This window comes from Sceloporus undulatus, chromosome 2, assembly GCF_019175285.1.
Source record: "Sceloporus undulatus isolate JIND9_A2432 ecotype Alabama chromosome 2, SceUnd_v1.1, whole genome shotgun sequence".
Taxonomy (NCBI): domain Eukaryota; kingdom Metazoa; phylum Chordata; class Lepidosauria; order Squamata; family Phrynosomatidae; genus Sceloporus; species Sceloporus undulatus.
The window spans coordinates 223,769,445-223,793,101 of NC_056523.1; the positions used below are offsets into that span (position 1 = coordinate 223,769,445).

At 42.3% G+C, this 23,657-nt stretch overlaps 2 protein-coding genes and 1 non-coding gene across 5 annotated transcripts in view; 2 read left to right on the top strand and 1 right to left on the bottom strand.

The window, feature by feature from the left end:
* Positions 1–292: 292 nt before the first annotated feature.
* On the bottom strand, positions 293–6,719 carry MRPL51 (mitochondrial ribosomal protein L51). The gene is made up of 3 exons (XM_042447933.1): positions 6,535–6,719; positions 2,833–2,940; positions 293–585 (listed from the first exon to the last, which is right to left on the bottom strand). The coding sequence occupies exons 1-3, from the start codon at positions 6,623–6,625 to the stop codon at positions 389–391; spliced, it is 396 nt and encodes a 131-aa protein (XP_042303867.1). The 5' UTR covers positions 6,626–6,719; the 3' UTR covers positions 293–388.
* Positions 6,720–9,354: 2,635 nt separating this feature from the next.
* The window catches only part of NCAPD2 (non-SMC condensin I complex subunit D2), a 44,068-nt gene continuing 29,765 nt past the window's right edge, over positions 9,355–23,657 (top strand). Inside the window, exons 1-11 of one of the 3 annotated variants that reach the window (XM_042453854.1) lie at positions 9,355–9,542; positions 11,301–11,376; positions 14,995–15,053; positions 15,495–15,676; positions 16,398–16,531; positions 16,798–16,925; positions 17,054–17,177; positions 17,248–17,395; positions 18,698–18,895; positions 21,324–21,458; positions 22,343–22,424. In XM_042453854.1, the coding sequence (XP_042309788.1) occupies positions 9,410–9,542; positions 11,301–11,376; positions 14,995–15,053; positions 15,495–15,676; positions 16,398–16,531; positions 16,798–16,925; positions 17,054–17,177; positions 17,248–17,395; positions 18,698–18,895; positions 21,324–21,458; positions 22,343–22,424 (1,399 nt within the window). In that variant the 5' untranslated portion in view covers positions 9,355–9,409. Of the gene's footprint in view, positions 9,543–11,300; positions 11,377–14,994; positions 15,054–15,494; positions 15,685–16,397; positions 16,532–16,797; positions 16,926–17,053; positions 17,178–17,247; positions 17,396–18,697; positions 18,896–21,323; positions 21,459–22,342; positions 22,425–23,657 lie in introns of those variants that run through there. The other 2 variants (XM_042453853.1, XM_042453855.1) reach the window with 2 other exon arrangements.
* Positions 15,102–15,419, top strand: LOC121924588. Its single transcript, XR_006102691.1, has one exon. It is a non-coding gene; the product is annotated as a small nucleolar RNA U85 (small nucleolar RNA).

The window sequence follows — 23,657 nt, forward strand, 5'->3', positions numbered from 1 at the left end:
AACTGCCAAGAAAAGTTGAACCTTAAGTTTAAATTAAAAAATAAATCCAAGGAACATGAATTTGAGGTGTTGACAGTCACAAAAGACAGTGCACAGCAACTACTGTGCATTCATACACCAAAAACATGATAGAAACTGCAACAAGAGTTATCTTCAGACTATTAAGCATATGGAGTTCTTCAAGGATGGAATTTCAGTGCATTACAAATAATATATTGGTAGATGAAGTGGAAAATAGATATAAAATAGAAACAATCAGAAAACAGAATAAGGAGATCATTTGAACATCACACATCTTTCAGACTGTGACTTTATTAGTGATGAATTAATAGTTTCCATGAACGCACCAAGTACTTGGGGACAAATGTCAGTTCTTGAGTTGCTACTCTTAGCGATGCTTTCCTGTACGATTAAAACGTTTGTACAAAAATTTAATCCTCTTTTTCAGGTTGTGGTAGTCCTCAACAAACATTCGGTCACCAACCATCTTCTTTTTGCGGATACATCTTTGCAGCTCATTCCCCCTCCAGCCACGCAACCATTTTGGACCAATTATCAGGTCTTTGGGATGAGCTAAAAAGTCCCCTAAAAAGAATGGAGAGGAAAAGGGGGGGGGGGAATATGGTAGAAAGAGTGGTCAGCCTTGCTATCTACATACCCCCAAGGTATCCTCCCTCCCCTCTCAGAATACCAAAGTATTTGTCTATGAGCACAGAAATGTACCTTTCCCTGACCACATTTTACTGAAAGCCAGCATATACCACTTAATTGAACTGGAAAGGAAAGATTTCATATTGATCTCCTCTGCAACTGCCAAGAAAAGTTGTCCCTTAATCTTCTTTTAACCTCGGAGTAGTATAAACGGAAGAGGGGTTTACAGGAGCAGCCAGGTAGGGAACACTTCTCAACCACCTTTATGTGGTGGGGAAAAGACAGAGAAGAAAGGGCACTGGTGTAGCAGAGGAAATCTGAGAGCAGTCTAAAGGAAGGATTATGATTTGGAGAAAGGAGGAAAAGAACTTGAAAACAATGAAAAATACACAGTTAAAAAAGTGAAAGAGAAATCATTCTTACCATACATTGTTATTTTTAAAAAATAATACATCAGCTGATGATCATTGGATGACTAAAGCAACAAGCAATGTTTCTTGTTGCTTCTGGAATGTTCCCTGGGGAGGATTTAGGCCATTTTGGTATCTGTGTTTTTTGGGTTTGTTCTTTTCAAAAAGTGAGAAGCAAGCAACAAAATGAGTTTGTTTTGAATAACAAAAAATGGCAACTATTTACTTGGGATCCTTTTTTTTAAGTATTGGATTATTTTTTAAAAGCAAGGCAATTGGGCTGCGATACACCAAGCACATGTGATTTCCAGCCTGGATACGCAGACATGCAGGCAAGGGAGAACCAGGATTGTCATCTGGTTTTGTGAACTGACCAAACCAAAAAGATACTCACTAGCTGACATTGCTCTTATTATTTTTTAAATGCCCAGGTCACCAAACTACCATTTCTATACATAGTATTGTTATGCACAAAACAATGCAGAGAGCAGGGGATCACAACCTGTGCTCTGAGGAGCCTTTAAGGCTACGTGTGCACTTCCCAGGTGCGCAACGGCCATTCCAGAAAAATGAAAGAAGTAAAAATTGAATGACATTAAAGAATAAGAATATATTGTTTTATATACTCCTAAAGACAACTCACTTGTAAGACATAGAGTTGGCCTCTTAGGGGCTCCACCATAGAAGTAAGGGCTGTATTAGTCAAAAAGGTTGGGAACACCTGGCTGAGAGTGCAAATATGAAGGAAGGCATGCTCCAACCCCTGCCTATGAGCCAGAAGACTGACCTAGAATCATAGAGTTGGAAGAGACCACAAAGACCATCCAGTCCAAACCTATTCTGCCATGCAGGAACTCTTACTCAAAGCATACCTGACAGATGGCCATCCAGCCTCTATTTAAAGGCTTCCAAGGAGGGGAAACTCCCCCACTCTCCGAGGGAGTGTGTTCCACTGTCAAACAGCCCTTACTATCAGGAAGTTCCTCCTAATGTCAAGGTGGAATCTCTTTTCCTATAGCTTGCATCCATTGCTCCGGGTCCTGTTCTCTGGAGCAGCAGAAAACAAGCTTGCTCCCTCCTCAATATGACATCCCTTCAAATATTTAAACAGGACGATCATATCACCTCTTAACCTTCTATTCTGCAAGCTAAACATCCTCAGCTCCCTAAGTCGTTCCTCATAGGGTAAGGTTTCCAGACACTTCACCATTTTAGTCGCCCTCCTTTGGACACGCTCCAGTTTCTCAATGTCCTTTTTAAATTGTGATGCCCAGAACTGGACACAATATTCCAGGTGGGGCCTGACCAAAGGAGAATAGTGGCACTATTACGTCCCTTGATCTAGAGACTATACTTCTATTGATTCAGCCTAAAATTGCATTGGCCTTTTTAGCTGCTGCATTGCACTGCTGACTCATGTTCAACTTGTGGTCTACTTGGACTCCTAGATACTCATACAATGAAGAATACAATGGCAGGCAGGAGACATGCCTAAACCCATGCACTGATCAATGAAGAAAAGCTGTTCTGTCCCTGTGTTTGCCTCTCTCTTCCCTCCCCATTTCTTTTCCCTTTTATACCTCTTCCATTACTCTGTAAGCCTACAAATAAATGCACTTCTGTCTTTTGTCAATAAATGCATAAATGCCTCTCCCATTACAATACCACTAATTCACTGCTATCAGTTCCCATTGATTTGCTGTTCCCATCCAATGGAAAAATATTGTCTCCTGTCTGTTTTTTAAAAATGCCTGACAGATATAGTACCTACCCAGAATTCCAATGTTGTCATAGACCCCAAATAGTGCTCGTTTTTCTGTCCATCGGTCAACCTCTTTGGGGCGGGGGGGCTCCCTTACACGGAAGGAGTTAGGAACGCCTAGAAAAGATAAATAAAGGTTAGCATAATTGCCAAAAATTATATTGGAAAATCTGCCCCTTTAGAGTCTCTCTTGGATTGTTTGTAGTTGGAATTGATTACTTCTTGGGGGGGGGGACCCTTTATCCAAAATCAGTGTGGATATGGGAGACAGGTTTGCTCCAGGTACATAGCACTGAAAGAGTCACTCACTCCTAAAACCATGTACTTCTATTTATATAAACAAAGAAGGATACACCTCACAAAGCTGTTTGCAAATCAAAAACAAAAAAGGACCATAAAGCATTTGGAATCTATATAATGAATGTAATGTAATAAAATCTACAATGGATTTCTTCATATAAATAGAACCATCTGTCTCTGACAGCCTGGAATCAGGCACATGGTCCCATCCCAAGTAGGTAGCCCAAAAAGATACTTATGGCTAACAGCATCAAAAGCACAAAGAGTAAGGGTCACTGAAATCACTTACAGTGTGTGTGTGTGTGTGTGTATTCTGTACTTGCTGAGGCCTCATCTGGAGCATTGCATTTAGTTTTGGGCACCTCATACAGTATAGGGCTAAAACACACTGCAGAAATAATCCAGTTTGAGACTGCTTTAACTACCCTGGCTCAGTGCTGGGGAATCTTGGGAACTGTAGTTTATTCTGGCACCACAGCCCTCTGACAGAGAAGACTAAATATCTCACAAAACTACAATTTTTTGAATTCTCTAGCCTTGAGCCAGGGCAGTGAAAACGGTCCCAAACTGGATTATTTCTATAGTGTGTTTTGGCCTATAGATAAGTTGGGGCAGGTTCAGAGATGAGTAAGAAGAAGAAGATTTTATATGGAGAACAAAACATATAAGCAAAGGTTGAAGAAACTGGGCAGGTTCAGCATGGTGAAACGAATGAGGGGTGACAATACTGCACTCTTTAAATACTTCAAGGGCTTCCACAAAAAGGAAAGGGCAGGCTTGTTCTCTGATATCCCAAATATAGGATCAGGTCTAATGGTTTAAAGAAGCATGAGGGTCATTTTCGATTTAACATTAAAAGGAACCTCTTTACAGTAAGAGCAGTTTGGCAATGGAATCACTTGGAGAATTGGTGGTGTCTCCTTTAAAGGTAAAGGTTTCTCCTTTGAGGTGACCACCTATAGTTGTGTCCAATTGTAGGGAGTAGTGTTCATCTCCATTACCAAGCCAAAGAGCCAACACTGTCAAAGATGACTGTGATCATGTGGCCAGCATGACTAAACACCGAGGTGCATAGAACACTGTTACCTTCCCACCAAAGCAGTACCTATTTATCTACTTGCAATTTTACATGCTTTCAAACTGCTAAGTTGGCAGAAGCTGGGACTAATGATGGGAGCTCACTCCATCACACAGCACTTGGGCTTCGAGCTGCCAACCATCAAAATTGGCATCTTAACCACTAAGCTACTGGAGGGTTATTGCAAAATCAGTCTAGCAGAAGGGAAGGCAAGTCTTTCTGCCCAGGGTGGAAACCATGAGGTAGTCCTAGGAGAAAGCCCTCATCCTAGGAATGGCATCACTAGGGCATCTCCCTTGTTGACACCTCCCTTGCTGTGCTGGAAGGCATTCATATTCATTGAAAGGTTCTGAGGTTGGTGCTCTCCTCACCCTCAAAAAGAAGAAGAGGAGGAGGAGGAAATGATATATTGCAAACAGTCTGTGGCCAAGCATAGTTTTTTGTGGGTTTTTTGGGCTATGTGGCCATGTTCCAGAAAAGTTTCTTCCTGACGTTTCGCCAGCATCTGTGGCTGGCATCTTCAGAGAAGCCAAGCAATTTGTTGATGGGTTTTCAGACATCATGAGAAGGAAGGACGCAGTGGAAAAGACAATAATGCTGAGAAAAGTGGAGGGAAGGTGTAAGAGAGGAAGGCCACATGCCAGATGGATGGACTCTATTACGGAGGTCACAATGGGTTTTATGGGGATGCAAGAATTAAGCAGAACAAGGGAGTGTTGGAGATGTCTCATCCATAGGGCCACAATGAGTCAAGATTGACTCAAGGGCAGTTAACAACAACAAAAGAACTTGTCTTGGAAAAGGAGGATGACCTTGTGGAAGCTAGCTGGAACCTCTTCCTCAGAAAAGATTACCTAGAAGCAAGTTCCCTTAAAAGTCCCCTCAGTTTCTCCCAAGTTGGAATTCCTCCTGGACAGAAGGCTGAAATGTAGGACATAGGCTGATATGTAGCACATGTCCTGGAAAAGGAGGGTGCAAGGTCACCCTGAACGGAGAACATTCCTCCTGGACAGAGGTTTGAAAAGGAGGACAAGTCCTGGAAAAGGAGAGCGTGTCTGGTCCAAGGCTGGGGAGTTGGAATAAAGTGGGTTAAAGACAATACTGTTCAGGGAAACATTCCCAGGCATTACATGATTGTTATTTAATGTTATTTTAATTTGTTGCCTGCCTTATTTTATTGAGTGTTATCATGTACTAATATGTATTTAATTATTTTTGTAGAATCATAGAGTTGGAAGAGACCCCAAAGGCCCTCCAGTCCAACCCCCTTCTGCCATGCAGGAACTCTCAATCAAAGCATCCCCATTGACAGATGGCCATCCAGCCTCTGCTTAAAGACCTCCAAGGAGGGAGACTCCACTACACTCAGAGGGAGTGGCTGAGAATGTATGCCATAGGCAGGTTTACTTTATCTATTTTAACTGATTCTATGTACAGTGCTGTGTAAATTTACACAGCTATATAAATAAAGCATAATAATAATAATAATAATAATAATAATAATAATAATGGAATAAGAGGCTTCTGCAGAAGTAGGACCACAAGTAACCACTGCCCTGGTGGCACAGTGGTTAAAAGTGTATACTGCAGCCACTCACTCGCAAACCACAAGGTTGTAAGCTAAATACCAGTCAAGGGCTCAAGCTTGACTCAGGTTTGCATCCTTCTCAGGTCGCTAAAATGAGTCCCCAGATTGTTGGAGGCAATTGGAGAAGAGAAGGTTAAGAGGTGATATGACAGCCCTGTTTAAATATTTGAAAGGATGTCATATTGAGGAGGGAGCAAGCTTGTTTTCTGCTGCTCCAGAGATTAGGATGCAATGGATGCAAGCTGCAGGAAAAGAGATTCCACCTCAACATTAGGAGGAACTTCCTGACAGTTAGGGCTGTTCAACAGTGGAATGCACTCCTTCCTCAGAGTGTAGTGGAGTCTCCTTCCTTGGAGGTCTTTAAGCAGAGGCTGGATGGCCATCTGTCAATGGGGATGCTTTGATGGAGAGTTCCTGCATGGCAAAATAAAGGGGTTGGGCTGGATGGCCATTCTTGGGGTCTCTTCCAACTCTATGAGTCCATAAATTAGGGTGAACATTGTAAACTGCTTAGGGAGTGCCTAAGTGGTATAGAAATGCACTTGCTACTGCTAAAACCAGCCTTGGGACGTTCTCCCTGTAAAAGCTGGCCAGGACCTCTTCCTCAGAAGCAGTTGCCAACTAGAAGAAAGTGCCCTCCCTTAAAAATCCCCGGATGTTGCCCCAAGTGACCAAGCCAAGACTGGGAAGAGGAGCAAAGGAGAGCCCCGAAGCGACTCCCCCGAGGCCCTTGTCCGTCCCCCACCTGTCGTAAACAGCCGGAGAGCCTCGGGAGGAGCGAAGAGGCCGCGGCCCAACAAGCAACGTGCGGTCGCTGCCAACAACGCGGCCGCCATCGAGCTCTCAGCGCCGAAAACGGTTCAGGGAAGCCGCGCTGCTTCAGAGCGCCGCCATTTTGGACGCCAGAGCCTTCCCACAATGCACCTCGGCCGCGCAGAACGGAGGTGAGTTGCGTTACGTAGAGCTACGAAACATGTAGAGGCAGCTATGTAAGAGAGCCTTCCGGGTTCCTTCAGGAGTCTTCGGAATGAGTAATGTAGAGCTAGGAAAAAATTAGAGACTGCTGGGACGTGTCCTTCCGGGTTCCTTCCTGCAGCTATAATCCAGGGCAGTGGCCCCAAACTGTGCATAACATCTTTACTAAGGACTGAAACAACATGCAGGCATCTGTCTAACATCTCCAATTGTTTTGGTTTCCCCCCCCAATCCTGTTTGGTTTGTAACATCTTGCCTGATGAAGAAGAAGAAGCCCATGGAGCCTCGAAAGCTTGCAACATGTACATTGTGCATTTTGGTTGGCCAATAACGGTACCACTAATGGATTTTTTTGTTTGGATGTGTTAAATGGCCAACACAGTTACCCCTGAATTGATTTTGGACTTCAGCTCCCAGAAGCCTCAGCCATGTTGGCCAATAGTCTGGGATTCTGGGAGCTGAAGTCCAAAAGCCCTTATAGGGCACAGTTTGGAGACCACTACTTTCAGGGCTTTTGGACGTCAGCTCCCAGAATCCCAGACTATTGGCCAACATGGCTAAGGCTTCTGGGAGCTGAAGTCCACAATCTGTTAAAGGGCACAGTTTGGGGGCAGTTTGACACCATTTTTAACTGCCATGGCTCCATGCTATAGGGTCCTGAGCACTGTAGTTTGTCCTGGCACCAGAGCTCTCTGACAAAGAAGCCTGACTGTCTCACGAAACGACAGTTCCTAGAATTCCATAGCATGGAGCCATGGCAGTTAAAGCGGTGTCAAACTGGATTGTTTCAGAAGTGCGGATGCAGCCTTTTTGTGCCCTCAGCGGCGTGGCCTTTGGCGTTGTGTTATCTGGACACAGCACCAGAGGTACACCATGACGCCGCGTGCCATCTGGAACGGCATACGACGTCAGGGCGCCCTGGAGAGGGAGAGTCAGGATGCTGCACCTCAACTTTGCCCCCCAGGCCAGCCTTCAGGCCAGTCTGTAAATGCCTTTAGTCTGTAGAATCAGTACGTAGAGAGACCTTGTGGCACCTTTGAGACTCACTGAAAGAAAGAAGTTGGCAGCATGAGCTTTCGTAGTCTTCAGTCTATTTGCATCAGTCTATTTGCATCTTCAGTCCAAATGCATCTGAGGAAGTAGACTTAAGTCTACAAAAACTCATGCTGCCAACTTCTTTTGGTGACTCTCAAAGGTGCTGCAAGATCTCTCTACGTAATAATAAGAGCATACATGCAGTAGCTTTGCACTTTTTAAATGTTTAAAATAACAACAATGAGATGGGACAAACTATTATGGGGCAACTTGAATTCTATAGAGCTGTTTTTGGGCCCATAAAGACAGGCCAAAATAGAGCTGCTTCGGGTCACTTTGGAGGTATGCTGTTTAAATGATGCCAAAGCCACGCTCCAGTCCTGAGGTTCTCCTGGCTCCTTAGGACTGGAGCCTTGCTTTGGCACATTTTCCGGACTCTTAGGACGCTTTTTAAAAAGCATACTTCCAAAGTGACTCGAAGCAGCTTTATTTTGGCCTGTCTGTACTGGCTCATTGTTTTGTTTTTTAAACACAATCCCAAACTAATTGTCACCCCAAAATAAAGGGATAATTGTTTCAGTTGACAGGTGAATTTTAAAACATTTCTTTTTGACATCCACACAAAACACAATAGGAGTTGGAGGCAATGAACTGATTGTTATTTGTCAGCAAAACAAAGTTCCACTTTGTTTTAAAAAATGCCTTAGTTTTCAGTGTATTTTAAGTGTCAGCTTGATTCTCACAAAACAGGGCAGAGACAGAGATTGCATCTACACTGTTAAAATAATCCAGTTTAACACCACTTTAAATCTTGTAGCTCCATCCTATGGAATCCTGAGACCTGTACTGTAGTTTTACAAGGTCTTTGGCTTTCTCTGCCAAAGGGTACTGGCACTTCACAAAACTACAAATCCCAGAATTCTCTGGGATGGCGTCATGGCAGTTAAATCAGTGCCAAACTGCACAATTTCTACAGTGCAGATGCTCTAGAAACAATTGTCTCCAAAATATCAGATGGCATTGGCCTCATCCGCACTGCAGAAATAATCCAGTTTGACACCACTTTAACTGCCATGGCTTAGTGCCATGGAATTCTGGGATTTGTAGTTTGCTGTGGCGCCAGAGCTCTCTGACAAAGGAAGTTAGATGTCTCACAAAAACTACAGTTCCCAGAATTCCATAGCATTGAGCCATGAAAGTGGGGGTCAAACTGGATTATTTCTGCAGTGTGGATTCAGCCATTATCCTCTTCTTAATCTTAACTATCATTGTGGTATTTGAATGCGTTGGAGAATATCACTCCCTTAACGCGATTGGCTGCTGAGCTCTGAACTAAGAACCTGATTGGGCGAGCCCTCGCGATTTGAAATGCTGGCGCGCTTTTTTTGTCCCCGCTGCTATTGGCCCGCGGGCCGGGCTCAACGTTTCCAACCGCTCCCTCCTAATCAGCATACGAAAAAAATGTTCGTGCTCTGATTGGTCAGCCTGGCGTTCCGACGTCACTGATTGGCTCTCCCTTTCGCGGGCTAGACCGCCTCTATGGAATACTAAGTGTTGGTGGTTCAGTCGACTTCCGGCCACGGAAGGGAAAAGATCTGTGCAGAGGAAGCATGGCCTTCCAGCATCCACCTTGGGAGTTCTACTTGCCTCTGTCCCCCGCCGACCTGCTTCGGAGCCCGGCGCCCTCGCAGTACACGGTCCAGGAGGTGCAGCCCGTCCAACAGCTCCCAGGGCGCCTGGCAGGTCGGTGGGCGAAAGGGGAGCTTGGGGTGGGGAGAATTGGGGAATGCTTGCCCATAGGGAATCCTGGGGGAATGTTTGCCCATAGGGAATCATGGGGTTTATTTGGCTATAGGGAATCATGGGGATTACTTGACCATAGGAAAACATAGAGATTACTTTCCCGTAAAGAATCATGGGGAATACATGCCCGTAGAGAATCAAGTAATCCCCATGATTTCCTATGGGCAGGTATTCCCATTGTTTCCCTATGGGCAAGTAATCCCCATGATTCTCTGTGGGCAAGTACTGTCCTTTGTCTTAGTAGTTACCAAGTCATGTTTTTCTTTCTTTTATATCCTGCAAATTCTGTCTTTAAAAACACTCTCCTAAGATTGCTAATGCTGCAAATGGAAGCAGAGAGAGTGTGGCTTTCTAACTTGAGGCTGAGAGAGTGTAGCTTAACCACTGGGCGACCTTGATCAAGTCACACTCTCTAAGCCTCAGGATAGCCATGGCAAAAAAACAACAACAACCCTAAGAAATGTGACAAGAAAACTCTGTGATAGGTTTGCCATAAATCGGGAAGGACTAGAAGGCACACCAAAGTCACACATCACACTATACTGTTATAGCGCTATTGTTCCACTTTAACTGCTAAGGCTGCCTCCTATGGAATACTGGGATTTGTAGTTTGGGGAGGGGCATTTAGGATCCTCTGCCATAGAGCTCTTTTGTTGTTGTTGTTGTGTGCATTCAAGTCTTTTCCAGTTTATGGCGACCCTAAGGCGAAGTTGTCCCAGGGTCTTCTTGGCTGCTTTGGTTCAGAGGAGGTTTGCCAATGCCATCCTTTGAGGCTGAGAGAGTGTGACTTCCCCGAGGCCTTGCTAAACTACAAACCCCAGAATTCCACAGGGGACTGCCATGGAAGTTAATGTCTGTGTTAGTCCGATCTGAAATGGCATAATGACTCTATACATAATGTATAGACTATACATAATGACAAAATACATAATGTGTATCTCCCACATGAATGTTTCTCGGATAAGGTGGACTACAGATCCAATCACCCCATAGGTCTGCATTAGCCTAAACTTAAAGTGCACGTTGTGTGCCTTCAAGTCATTTCTGACCTATGGCAACCCTATCATGGGGTTTTCTTGGCAAGGTTTGTTCAGAGGAGGCTTGCCATTGAGTGGGATTTGCCCAAGGCCTCTCTAAACCAAAACCCTGGAATTCACAACGGCAGCCATAAAGTGGAAGAACAGTGCTGAAACAGTTTAGACCTTAAGACTACTGGTGAGTCCGAGGCATCAGTGAAGCCAATGTTGAAAATACAACCATTCCTCCTCTATATTATAGAATCTATATAGCAACACTCCTAAGGAAATTCCCAAAATACTGTATAAAGAGATAAATCAATACAGACCCGACATGTTAGGCACATATGTGCATTTCTGACAGTTTTCATTTCTGCCAGAAGTAGGTCTTTTGTAAAGTGAATGGATCATGCCTGTTCCAGATGTTAAATGTTAAACAGTGTTTATATAAAGCTGCCAGTGCTAGGGATCCTGGTCTGAAACCATGCTCTGTAGTTGTCCTTTCTCAGCATGAACAGCACAAGCTGGTAAATACTATTCTGCCTCTATTCGTTGAAGCTTTGCTCATGTCCACTGATCTATTTTTCCATGAATATAACAGCATATGACATTTTCTTAGAGGCAGGCCTAAACCCTTGTGTGAAATTTGACCTTCACATGTTGACTTTCTCTCCTTTTGCAGCATTTCGGACAGTGTTCCGCACAGAAGGAGCTCTTGCTATCCTGCAGCATTTTGATACCTTATACAGCATTTTACAGTGAGTATGCATATCTGAATGCACTAGTGTTAATATTATTTATTTATTTATATCCTGCCTTTCTCCCGGGATAGGGACTCAAAGTGACTAACAAAATTTACAACAGTGCATGTTAAAAACAATATGAAGAATTAAAATATAACTGCAATGTTTAAAAAATTGAACAATTTTAAAACGTTAAAATATTACACATTAAAATTTAAAATATATTAAAAACTCTATACAAACCTTGCATAGCATTTAAAGTCCAACCCTTGCCTGTTTGAGAAAGCCTGGGGTCATAAACATGTTTTTACTTGACACTGAAAGGATTGCAGCAATAGGACCAACCTGGCCTCTTGAGGGAGTTCCAGAGCTTGGGAGCAGCCACTGAGAAGGATCTCTATGTTGTTCCCACAAAACAAACCTGGTGGGACAGAGAAAAGGACCTCTCTGGAAGATCTTAATATTCTAAAGGGAGACACGATCCTTCAAACAACCTAGACACAAGCCGTATAGGGCTTTATGGGTCAAAACCAGCACTTTGAATTGTGCCTGGACCAGCAGCCAATGGAGCTGTTGCAGCAAGGGAGTTGTATGACTGCTCCCGGTAGCCAGTTTCAGTTAACAACCTGGCTAAAAGTCTTTTGTGCATGTGGCCAGATTTGAGTTTGCCAGGAACAAGCACAGCTGGCACACTAGTTTTAACTGCAAAAACACTCCTGGTCACTGCTGATACCTAACCCTCTATGCTCAGCGCTGAATCCAGTAGTACCCCCCAACTGCAAACCTGTGTTTTCAGGGTGGATATAACTCCATCTAACAGGCTGATATTTTTTGGAGAGAGCTTTTCTCCTTGAGATGTAGGTTTTCTTGGCTTTGTCTTTTTTCTTAAATATCAAATTTGCAGATGACACCAAATTAGGAAGAGTAGCTAATATCCCAGAGAACAAGATCAAAATTCAAAATGACTTTAATAGATTAGAAAGCTGGGCCAAAGCTAACAAAATGAAATTCAACATAAAAAAATGTACAGTATTGCACTTAGGGCGGAAAAATGAAATGAACAGATATAAGGTGGGTGAAACCTGGCTGAACAAGACTACATATGAGTCCAAGTAGAACATAAGTTGAACATGAGTCAACAGTGTGATGTGGCAGCTAAAAAGGCCAATGCAGTTTTAGGCTGCATCAATAGAAGTATAGTGTCTAGATCAAGGGAAGTAATAGTGCCACTCTATTCTGATCTGGTCAGGCCCCACCTGGAATATTGTGTCCAGTTCTGGGCACCACAATTCAAAAAGGATGTTGAGAAAGTGGAGCATGTCCAAAGGAGAGCGACTAAAATGGTGAAGGCTCTGGGAACCATGTCCTATGAGGAAAGACTTAGGGAGCTGGGGGTGTTTCGGAGCCCTGGTGGCGCAGTGGTAAAATGCCTGTACTGCAGCCACTCACTCAAAACCATAACGTTGCAAGTTCAAGACCAGCAAAAGGGCTCAAGCTCGGCTCAGGCTTGCATCCTTCCGAGGTCGCTAAAATGAGTAGCCAGACTGTTGAGGGCAAATTAGCTTATAGTTGTAAACCGCTTAGACACTGCTTAGGCAGTATGAAGCGGTATATAAGTGAAGCTTGTTTTGTTTAGCCTGGAGAAGGGAAGGTTAAGAGGTGATATGATAGCCCTGTTTAAATATTTGAAGGGATGTCATATTGAGGAGGAGGCAAACTTGTTTTCTGCTGCTCCAGAGAACAGGACCCAGAACAATGGATGCAAGTTCCAGGAAAAGAGATTCCACCTCAACATTAGGAGGAACTTCCTGACAGTAAGGGCTGTTCGACAGTGGAACACACTCTATCCTTGAAGAGTGGTGGAGTCTCCTTCCTTGGAGGTCTTCAAACAGAGTCTGGATGGCCATCTGTCGGGGATGCTTTGATTTGGGGTGGGACCGGATGGCCTTTGTTGTCTCTTATGATTCTGTGATATTTTAAAAACATTTTACTAAACAAGCCATGGCTTTTTTCTGTGACATGTTAATGGTAAAAGAGCTGAGTCTGAAAGGCACTGTTTGCTATTTCCCATGCCAGCATTGCTGTGCCCAATTAAGAGATGTTCAAAATGGTTGTTCTTTTGAGACACAAATTAAAAATTTGTGAGAAAAGTTCTAAAACTAACTGTTAACAAGCTTTTAAGTTTTGTAAGATGTATACATTTGTATCTAAACTTTCCTCTGTGTTCCAAATGACAATACAGAATAGTTTACCTCCTTTTGACATGAGTTACTTTGTTTTAGGTCATGTACTTAATTTGGAAGAAAAAAATTGGTGTCAGTTCTTAGATTTTCTTAACACAGGAAAACATGATTGAAGTACAGTGCTCCCTCGGGTTACGAAATTAATTCGTTCCGCGGCTAATTTCGTAACCCGAAAAACCTTCGTAACCCGAATTGCCATAGGCGCTAATGGGAAAAAAAGCCGTGGCTCCGCCGCGGCTCCATTTAAAACAGCGCCGCGTTTTTTCGTAACCCGAAAAAACGTTCGTAACCCGAAACAATAAATCCCTATGGGATTTATTCGTATCCCGAAAAATTCGTAAGCTGGGTAATTCGTATCCCGAGGTACCACTGTAATCCTTAGAGATGTCATTAATGAAAGAGCATGTGAAAGCTTATTTGTATTGGCTCTACTATTTAGTGATTACTTGGTTTTTCCTCTAAATCATGTGATTTGATTTATTATCATACAGTGGTACCCCGGGATACGAAAGCACCGCGTTACGAAATTTCCGGGATACGAAAAAATTCCATAGGAAAAAACTGTTCCGGGTTACGTTTTTTTTTTTTTTTCCCGGCTTACGAAAAAAAATTTTTGGTGCTTTTCGGCGCTTTTTCGCACCAAATCGTGCGGCTTCCAGCGCTAGCGCCTATGGCTTTTTCGGCTTGCGAAAGATTTCGGGTTACGAAGGGCGCCGCGGAACGGATTATTTTCATAACCCGGGGTACCACTGTACTCTCTTTCTGAGAGCCAGCATTACATAGTGGTTTGAGCATTGGACTATGACTCTCGGGACCAGGATTCAAATTCCCATTTGGACATGGAAACTAACAGCTTCAGGGAAAGACCAAAGCAAATCTCTGAACAAGTCTTACTAAGAAAACTTCATGGTAGGGCTGCCAAAAGTCAGAAACAGCTTGGAAGCACACAACAACAACATGCTCTTTGGAAATACTTTTTTTAAATTGCGAAAATTGTTTCTCAGTCTCATTGTTATGACATCTTATAGACTGATAATTTTGGACTTGGTCTCAGGAATGTTGTTGGTGGTGGTGTGTGCCTTCATTTATTTATGGTGACCCTATCACAAGGTTTTCTTGGCAAGATTTGTTCATAAGGGGGTTTGCCTTTGCCTTCCTCTGAGGCTGAGAAAGTGTGACTTGTTGAAGGTTACCCATAGTTGAGCATGGATTCAAACCCTGGTTTCAAGTGTCTTAATCTGACACTCAAACCACTACACCACACTAGCTCTCCTGGAAGATGCATAAGATGCTAAGAAAAGTTTGGGCCAGCAGTTAGTGACTAACAGATTGTAAACAGAGTCCTTGTCCTGGTTACATTAAAAAAAAAATCCATGTTTCTGTCCTGTAGCTATTTCAGAACAGTGGATTCTACTGTTAAAGAAGATGCTCTAGAACTGATAATGAAGGGTGAGTAAAATTTCTTGAGGTCATATGATGTGTTAGTACTTTTTGGCAGCTTAATGATGATATCAAGGCGAATGTGACCTCACTGGCAGGCTGCTCCCTCAATCTGTTCCTCATATAATGGTCTGTAATCTTGGTGGTCAATACAAAGTAATGTGTGTTTGCTGTAAGGGCAGACCTACAGGATGTTCCATTCCTTCCTCCTTCCATTTTGAAGGAAACAGCATTCTTTTGCAAAGCATCACAAGGAATGCTAAAGGGAATGGGGACAGGGCAAGCTTCGTGTGCCAGGGGTACAGGTTGCTGGGTGCTGCCAGAATTTTGGCCGTTGGGGCACCATGAGCACAAGTCTTTGGTAATCTGAAAGCTGCAATGATTTTGTATATAGGGCAAATGTGCACAGAGAGCAGGACTGTGATCATATTTTCTTACTTGTCTTTCCAGCTGTGGCCAGCCATTCAAGTGACTTGACATCCATCTTGAGCAGTAATAATCTAGCATGCTCACTTCGTGCTCTTCACCTTAATGTTCTCAAGATGAACTGTTATATACTAGTCCGACTAGTAGAGGCGTTTGAAATGGAGTCTGGGAAGAGCAATCTGGTGGGACTGGATACCAAGAGAAAGGTAGAAGGGTGAATATGTAAATTTACTTAGTTTGAAATGACATTTCTCTCTGAAAACATTTGCTCCAAAAGAAACTGTCATTCTTGCAACTTGTATGAAAACTGTAAAGTGGATATTTCAGTCTGAGTATTCTTGGCTGTTGAAGGATGCTATGCCTCTGAAGTAATCTTTGGTGCAATATTTAAATGGTGGATTATTTTCAGTTCTTTTTGCCCCCCTCATCTGACACTCCTATACCACTGCTTTTCCTTCAATACTCTATTGATTGAAAAATTATCTTCCAGAACAGGATGGTAAATTTGAGTGGCTTATTCATCCAGCTTTATCTATTAACCAAGGCTATCTTAATTGGGGCTTTTCTAGTCCCTTTTTATGAGAAGAGTCCTTTTCCTGTTGTATTCCTGCCTGCTCCAAGACAATACAGAGCAGTTCTGGCATTTTGCTCACTCTGGATTTGGCTCACCTCTGCTCAACAGCTTTCATCACTAGACTGTTTTTCCCCCCTTCACTGGGAAAGTTGTAATGTTGAGTCTGTCACCAGAGATCATTGCTGGACCCAGCGTAAAAATAGGCCTTTCTTCCTTTGCAGTAAGCTTGCTCCAAGCATGAAAACTAATTTTTGAAGGTGTCTTCTGTATACTAAATACATAAATGAATAATTACTTGCTTTTCCTCAATATACATGCTTTTCGGAAGTTTACATTCTGCACTTGCCTTACAGAGCAAGAAAAGCCAGTCTAAAGGCTTTATGTGGGAAGAGGAAAGGCTGCCCGTCTTACAGCTCCTCACACAGTTACTTCAGCTGGACCTCCATCAGTTGTGGAGTGGCTTAATAGTGGAAGAAGAGTTTGTTAGGTATGCATACTGAACAAGACCTCATTGGAAGCTGTTTTCCAAACGTGGGCCTTTAAAGTGTATTGCTGCACTGAAAGAAAGGGGAATGAATCAGTTATTTGAAAGGAGAAGGGGCTTGTTAAAGGAATGTGGTGAACTTCATCGTGTTGTAGTAGATAATAGGGGGTTCGATTCTTAAAACTGGTAGTATCCAAAATCATACCACTGCTGTGGTCCCCAAGGATAATATACAACTATTCTAATACCTACTTTGTTTTTTTCTTCAGTTTAGTCACAGGCTGTTGTTACCGCATGCTGGAAAATCCTAGCATTGGCCATCAAAGGCATCAACCAACACGAGAGGCGACCATCCACTTACTAGGAGTTGCTTTACGACAATATGACCATATGCTCAGTAAGTCTGTGCTTCTTGCTTTAAATTTTTCCAGTGTTAGATGCAATGTGACTTAGCTGCCTGTGTACCCCTAGCCTAAACCAGCCTACCTACCCTCCTAATGAAAATTGATATTCTGTCTTTGGTAGGTGCCACCCTGAAGGTTGTGCAAATGCTTCAGCACTTTGAACATGTGGCTCCAGTCTTTGTGGAGGCTGTGGGTGTTTGGATCAAGGAGTATGGCATGAAGAGCATCGTGGGCGAGTTATTGAGGTGAGAGAAACTCTTCTGGTCCTACCTGGTTTCAACAGCTTCGGCAACTGACTCTTGGTTCACTATTCAGGGAGATTGGACAGAAGTGCCCTCAGGAGCTGGCCCGAGACGCTTCAGGGATGAAGGGCTATGCCACCTTTCTTTCTGAATTAGCGGAACAAACACCATCCATTGTGTTGGCCAACATGAGTGTTTTGCTGCATCATCTGGATGGAGAGGTACTGTTTCACAGGCACCCTACCTTTAAAATATCATTCAAGGCAGAATAAATCCTTGCTTTCACATGGCATAAATCCTTTGTTTGACATGGGCATATGAGAAACCTGCAGCTGGACCAGGTTTTAGAAAAGAAAAGTGCTTCATTGTATAGCTTCGATGGCTGTCCAGGGTCTAATTTTTTGTCCCTATACAGGATGCATAAAGGGCCACAGGTGCCAAAAATCAAAAATGGCTAGAATTCCACTTCTGGTTTTGAAAAGTAAGTATTCAGTTGTTGAACTGAGTGGAAGAAGGGGCTGCAAAGTATTTTAAAGGCACATCACTATTCCTGGAATCTTCCAGGAAAGAAAAATCACCCTTTTTGTGTGAGCATGAGCCAGAAAAAGGATAAGTTGGAGAGTTTGGAGGGGCCAAGGGGGCTGCATGTAGCCCCAGAGCCATCCTTCACCCACTAATCCTGTATGTTTCACAGCAACATAGTTTTGTTCTATGATTTTGCTTGGTATGTTGTATTTCCTTGTTACTGCATTCCAGAAGGCTCAGAACCAGCTTTTACCTTCATGAATTTCCTGGCTACTTTCAATCTCATGTTCCAAGGCAGAAAATAATAAGCACCCAGACTTCAGACACTCTTTCTTTACCCTAAATTGTAATTTAGCACTCTGACTAAAAATGGAAATTTGACTTTCTGAAGTCGCATTATAGACTGTTGATGTTTCTGCTTGATTTCTTGCGAGAAAGAGCCTGGCTCAAATTCAGTTCAATTCTATGATTCTCAATTAATGAAGTTGTATGTTGGTAAAATATCAGTTCTGATCTGATGGTGCTTATTTAGAAATCAGTGGAGTTAAACACTGAAATTTTTTCCTGAGTAATCATAGTTTGGATCAGGAATCAATTCTTCCTTAAGCCTGTGGAACAACAGGAATGCAACTGTGCCAGCACTGAAATGTCTTTTCATTTTGTCTGAAAAGGAGGGTGGGTAACTTCTTAATTCTCTGAATGTACATTTAGGTTATGACTCATCATTCATTCTCAAGTATTACATCAGCAGCTTCTGAATTTGAATTGCCTTTTCCCTGCAGTATTTGGCAATTCATGACAAATTGGCCCAGCTTGGTACAGAGCTGCTACTATAGAGGGCATTTGACCTGTGATTGCTGAATAGATGATGCAACTCATTCCATTTCATATTTGAAGCTTCTTCAAATATGCCTCCTGAGCATCTTGTCATCTCTGGTTTACAAGATTTTCAAACTGCTAAGAAAAATACCATTCTGAACAATATTACTGTCCTACAGAGCTACGGAATGCGGAATGCCATTTTGACTGCTATGGCAGAGATATTGCTGCAGGTCCTGAATGGAGAGCAGCTGGAAGAAGCTGCAAGAAGTACAAGGAATCACTTTCTGGACACCCTACAGGCACATATGTGTGATGTCAATGGATTTGTTCGCAGTCGTGTGCTGCAGCTCTTTACACGTATTGTGCAACAAAAAGTGAGTTCTAAGTGAGGATGAGCTTTTTTTTTTTCTTTTAATTGGCTTTTGATTCCTTTACCCAAAGTGTAGGAGTACTGTTTGGTTAAGAAGTGCATTCGCTTTTAACTTTGAGGCGGGCTTTGGATAAAGTAGGCCCTTGGTATCCACTGCAGTTTAGTTCCAGGATCCCTGTGGATACCAAATTCCATGGATGCCCATCCCATTAAATACAATGACATAATAAAACGGTATCCCTTATATAAAATGGCAAAATCAAGGTTTGCTAGGTTTGCTTTTTTAAAATGTTTTCAAGCTGTGAATGTTTGAATACATGGATTTAACAAATCTGTGGATATGGAGGGCCGGCTATATTACTGAAAACAGAGGTTGGGAAAGAAAAGATTGTGTACTGTTTTTGGGTTGCCCTTATCCTAAACCTCTGTGTCTCTGAAGGGGTTGGGAGTACAGTCATCCCTCAATTTGTGCAGACTTCAAATCCATGTCTCTTGCTTAATCGCAAGGGGCAAACAGAGGGACTTAAAATGGCCATTCAAGCCAATAGGGCTTGAATATTGGTGGATTTCCGTTTTTTGGAGGGGGACTCCAGAACAGATCCCCCGCAAAAACAGAGAGACGACTGTATTCTCCACTTCATCAGTTATCACCTTAACGTCTTGTGTTAATTGCCCAATAGATTCCTTCATAGAATCATACAGTTGGAAGAGACTGCAAGGGTCATCCAGTCCAGTTTATCAAATTGTTTCATCATATCCTTCTGGATTTGATTATTTTAGTACTTCTGCTGGAGTTGCTTTGTCAGCTGATATGTCACTGATGATCTCCTTTTTTCAATACCTTTCTTAGCATCTGTGGCTCTAGTAACTCTAGATGTCATTTTCTTTTTTTAAAAAAATATTATACACATTTACAGACTTGGCATTCATAAATTTGGTTATTTGGAGAAGACAGGGGAGCCCCTCCTCCTTCCGTGCCTGGGACAGCTGGCAAGAGCATTGGAGGAGGTGGGTAGGGATTGCCTCATTCGTCTAGTTGCCCTAGGTACCAATAACTCTTACCCCAATGGAAGTCAATCAGTCTTGATGTGGTAAAAACAGAAGACTTTTATTGCAAACCATAGGAAACAAAAGTTTCCTATCTTTCCTGCTGGGAGAAAAGAAACAGCCTTTCCCAGCCACCAAAAATTTCAAATTCACTGCCCACACATTCTCCAGCCAATGGGAAGCGAGCTACAAGAATAGGAACCAGTCGATGAGGGCTTTACGTGCCCAGTTTGGTACATGTGTCGTAGGTTCACCATCACAGCACTGGGTGGTAACACTCAACCACTTCACTCAGTTAAAATGCATTCCGTTTTTATTTTATTTTTTTTTCTTCAGCATTTTCAATTGGCCCTTGACTTTCACAGCTTTGGCACTCATGGATTTGATTATTCGCAAGTCTCTTGTCGTGTGTATGTGCACTCCTCCTCCTCCCTTCCTCCCGGGCTTTTCCTCTGGGAGCAGGGGAAGAAGCCCACTAGGGAGGGAACATTTGGGAAGGGTTGTGCACATGCTTCTTTTGCTCCTCCTCCAATGCCTCAGATAGCCCAAGCATCTTTCTGAAACATCAGAGGAGAGGGCGAGAGAAGTGTGTGTGTGTGAGCAAGTCCCCCGCCTCCCTTCCAGTGGCGCAGAGAGCTTGCCTGAGCTCTTTGATGCATTGGAAGAGAGGCAGGGGGCATACACTGCTCCACACGCCCCTAACTCCTGGAAAAGTCAAGGGCCGACTGTAGTTATATCTGGATTCACCTCATCTAATCACAAGATTTAGATTGGGCCATTTCCCACAGGTAAAATCTTTCAGTAATTCATTTAGCAGTCTTGGAAATAATTGTTTTCATAATTTTTTTTAAAAGGGCATTTTGACCTTTTGATTTCAAACATCACATCCACAGATTAAAGGCCACTTGAAGGATTGGCTGCTTTTGACCTCAAAGTAGACTTGCTTTTAACACTGAGATTATTTTATGGTTATAGTTACAGTATTTGGGACATAAGGGGTCTGTGGTCCTTACATAATCTTAAATGGACAATATGGATGCATTAGTCTAGTAAGGATTTAAGTTGCAATGTTTACACCAAAACAAATTTTCCTGACTTTAAGGCATGAGATTTAGCAAAATGGACAGATGTCGTCCACCAGGGTCAAGCGAGTGTGTGAAAAGGGTGCCTGGACCTGTCAGAGTGGGCCATTCTTGATCTAAAGCCTTGTCTAGATCCAGTAGGAGATGATTTGAGTAGATGTTGCATTACTGCTGAACAGTGTTTGAAACCTGGGTATGGTGGCATAGATTCTGTTAATAGAATCATCCCTTACTTCTATTGAGGTCCCAGTTCTGCATCCCTCTTCCATTTTATTTATTTATGTATTTATTTATTTGCCATAGGCTCTGCCTTTGACTCGATTCCAAGCGGTAGTGTGCCTGGCTGTGGGTCGACTACAGGACAAATCTGTAACTGTGGTTAAAAATGCTATTCAGCTGCTGACTACCTTTCTTTCCAACAACCCTTTCTCTTGTAAGGTAAGAGAACACATTAAAAAGATTTAAATACAACACATTGTATTATTACATTCATCACAAATATTAAATCTTACTTCTTTTTTTTATATTTAATTCTATATAAGACCAATTTAATTGATCCATTGCAGCAAGTTAAATATAAATGATAACACTGCAAATAAGTATGGTTTGGATTAAAATCTCCAAGGACACAAGTTGAAATCATGTTGTTTGAAATACTTAAAGGAGATTTTAAAACCATATATAAGTAGTTTATCTAGCAAGGTTTTGGAGAAAGTGAAATTAAACTGCCACCAATAGTTGGCAAGTTGTATAGTTCCCTTTATTAGTTAGGGTTGTCTTGTAGTGTTACGTGTGTTTTATGTTGTGTTTTGTGTAGTTCTTTTTTCCTGTATGTGAATTTATTCAATAAAATTGTGTGTCTAATCAAGATTATTACATTGCTCGCTTCTGGGAGGTGGGGAGAAAGATATTAAACACAGTGAAACAGCATGAAATGCCATATATGACAAGATTAAAGCAGCAATAAAAAGGTTCAGCATAATGTCATGCCCAAAGACAGCTAGTCATACCTTTTTTTTCATAAATAACCATACCTCTTTTTCATTTGGAGCCATAAAGTATTTGGATATGCCCTATTTAGTTAATGGCTTAATATTTTATGTTCATTTGTGAACTACATTAGGTATGAGGAGGCAGGATCCATAGCTGCTGCATTTTAGAGCTGCTTGTGCTCAGGGATCTGGAACTCAATCCAGTTTTTGGCTCATATTATTTTGAATCCCCTAAAAACCAGGGCACAGAATTTGGAGATAAGAGAGCAGAGGAAGACTTGACTGGAGCCATGAAAGTGGTTTTATTTAAAAGAATTCTCTCACCCACAGTTAAGCTGTGCAGAATTAACTGAACTACTTGAAAAGGAGAGGCAGAAACTTCAAGAAATGAAGACATGCCGAACCGTACCCGGTAAGATTCTTTCTCTTTCTATAGAGAAGGGGGTAACCAGGAGTAGATTCATTCTCATTCCTGTTCTGGCTGCCTCCTGAGTCCTGACACATAAAGTGCCCCAGTTTAGGCAAATGGAGAAATGGGAAGGAAATGGGCATGGGTTGCAAATGATGAGACCAAAGATGGAAGAGTAGCAAAAGGGAAGATATCCTGAAAGCTATAGTGTTGCCATTAAAAACCCCTGATAGTGGTATCTGCAGCTCCAGCAAAGCCTGTGTTAAATAAATTTCCAAGCATATACTTTAAAAAACTTGCGGGTATCATATTTGTTTGTGATGTCCAATATTAAAGAAGCTTAGCTTCATTTTATAAATACAGGGCTCTGTCAAACTCAATGTTCTCTATTTCAAATATTTATTATGCTGGTCCTCAGATTTTTAATAATTTAAGGGACAGTTTACCATAGTAGGGTGATACATTTCTCAAGCAGGTTTTGCATGAACTGCTTACTTTTCAGAACATGTGTTTGCATTTCAAGTGGTCCTTCTGCAAAAGACTGTATTTATAAATTTAATAAGAGTTTGAATGCTTTACTCCACCAGAACTGAGTACAGAGCTTCCTCTCTTACTGAGCATGTGATACTGTTTGTCCTGTGCCATGCCTGTAACCTACTGTAATCTCTATAAGAAAGTAACATGGGAGTAAACTTCTATGTAGTTTCTGGAACATTAGCTATATAATAGTCTAGGGATATGTACCAGGTATGCTCTCAAGGCACAGGCATGAATTCATATGTCATCTGTGAATAGAAAACATTTGGAAGGCTATACAATTCCTACCCCTGGTCTGAGTAATACACATTTACACAGAGCTGTTGAATGGATATTTTATTAAACACCCAAGAACTAAGATACACAGTTTTACTGGGAAGCAAAAATATTATTATAAAGTTTTATACTTCTCTGAATAGAGAAATATTAACTCAAAAAAGTATTAGGGAATATTAACTACAAAGCTGTGTTGTAAGATCTAGGGCTATTGTTGCAAGTCCCAGGTAGGCTGTAAAGGGCTGGGTTCAGATTACTGGAGATAGCAGAGGTTGGGGTTAAAAATTGTGGGGTTCAGGGGTTACTAAGAGGTCAAATGGGGAGAGAGAAATTCAGAACATCAGGTCTGGCAGTCAAAGATCTTTCTCTGAACCTGGAGGCGGGGGGCAGACAAGAAACTGCCAGTGCAGAAAGGAAGTACTC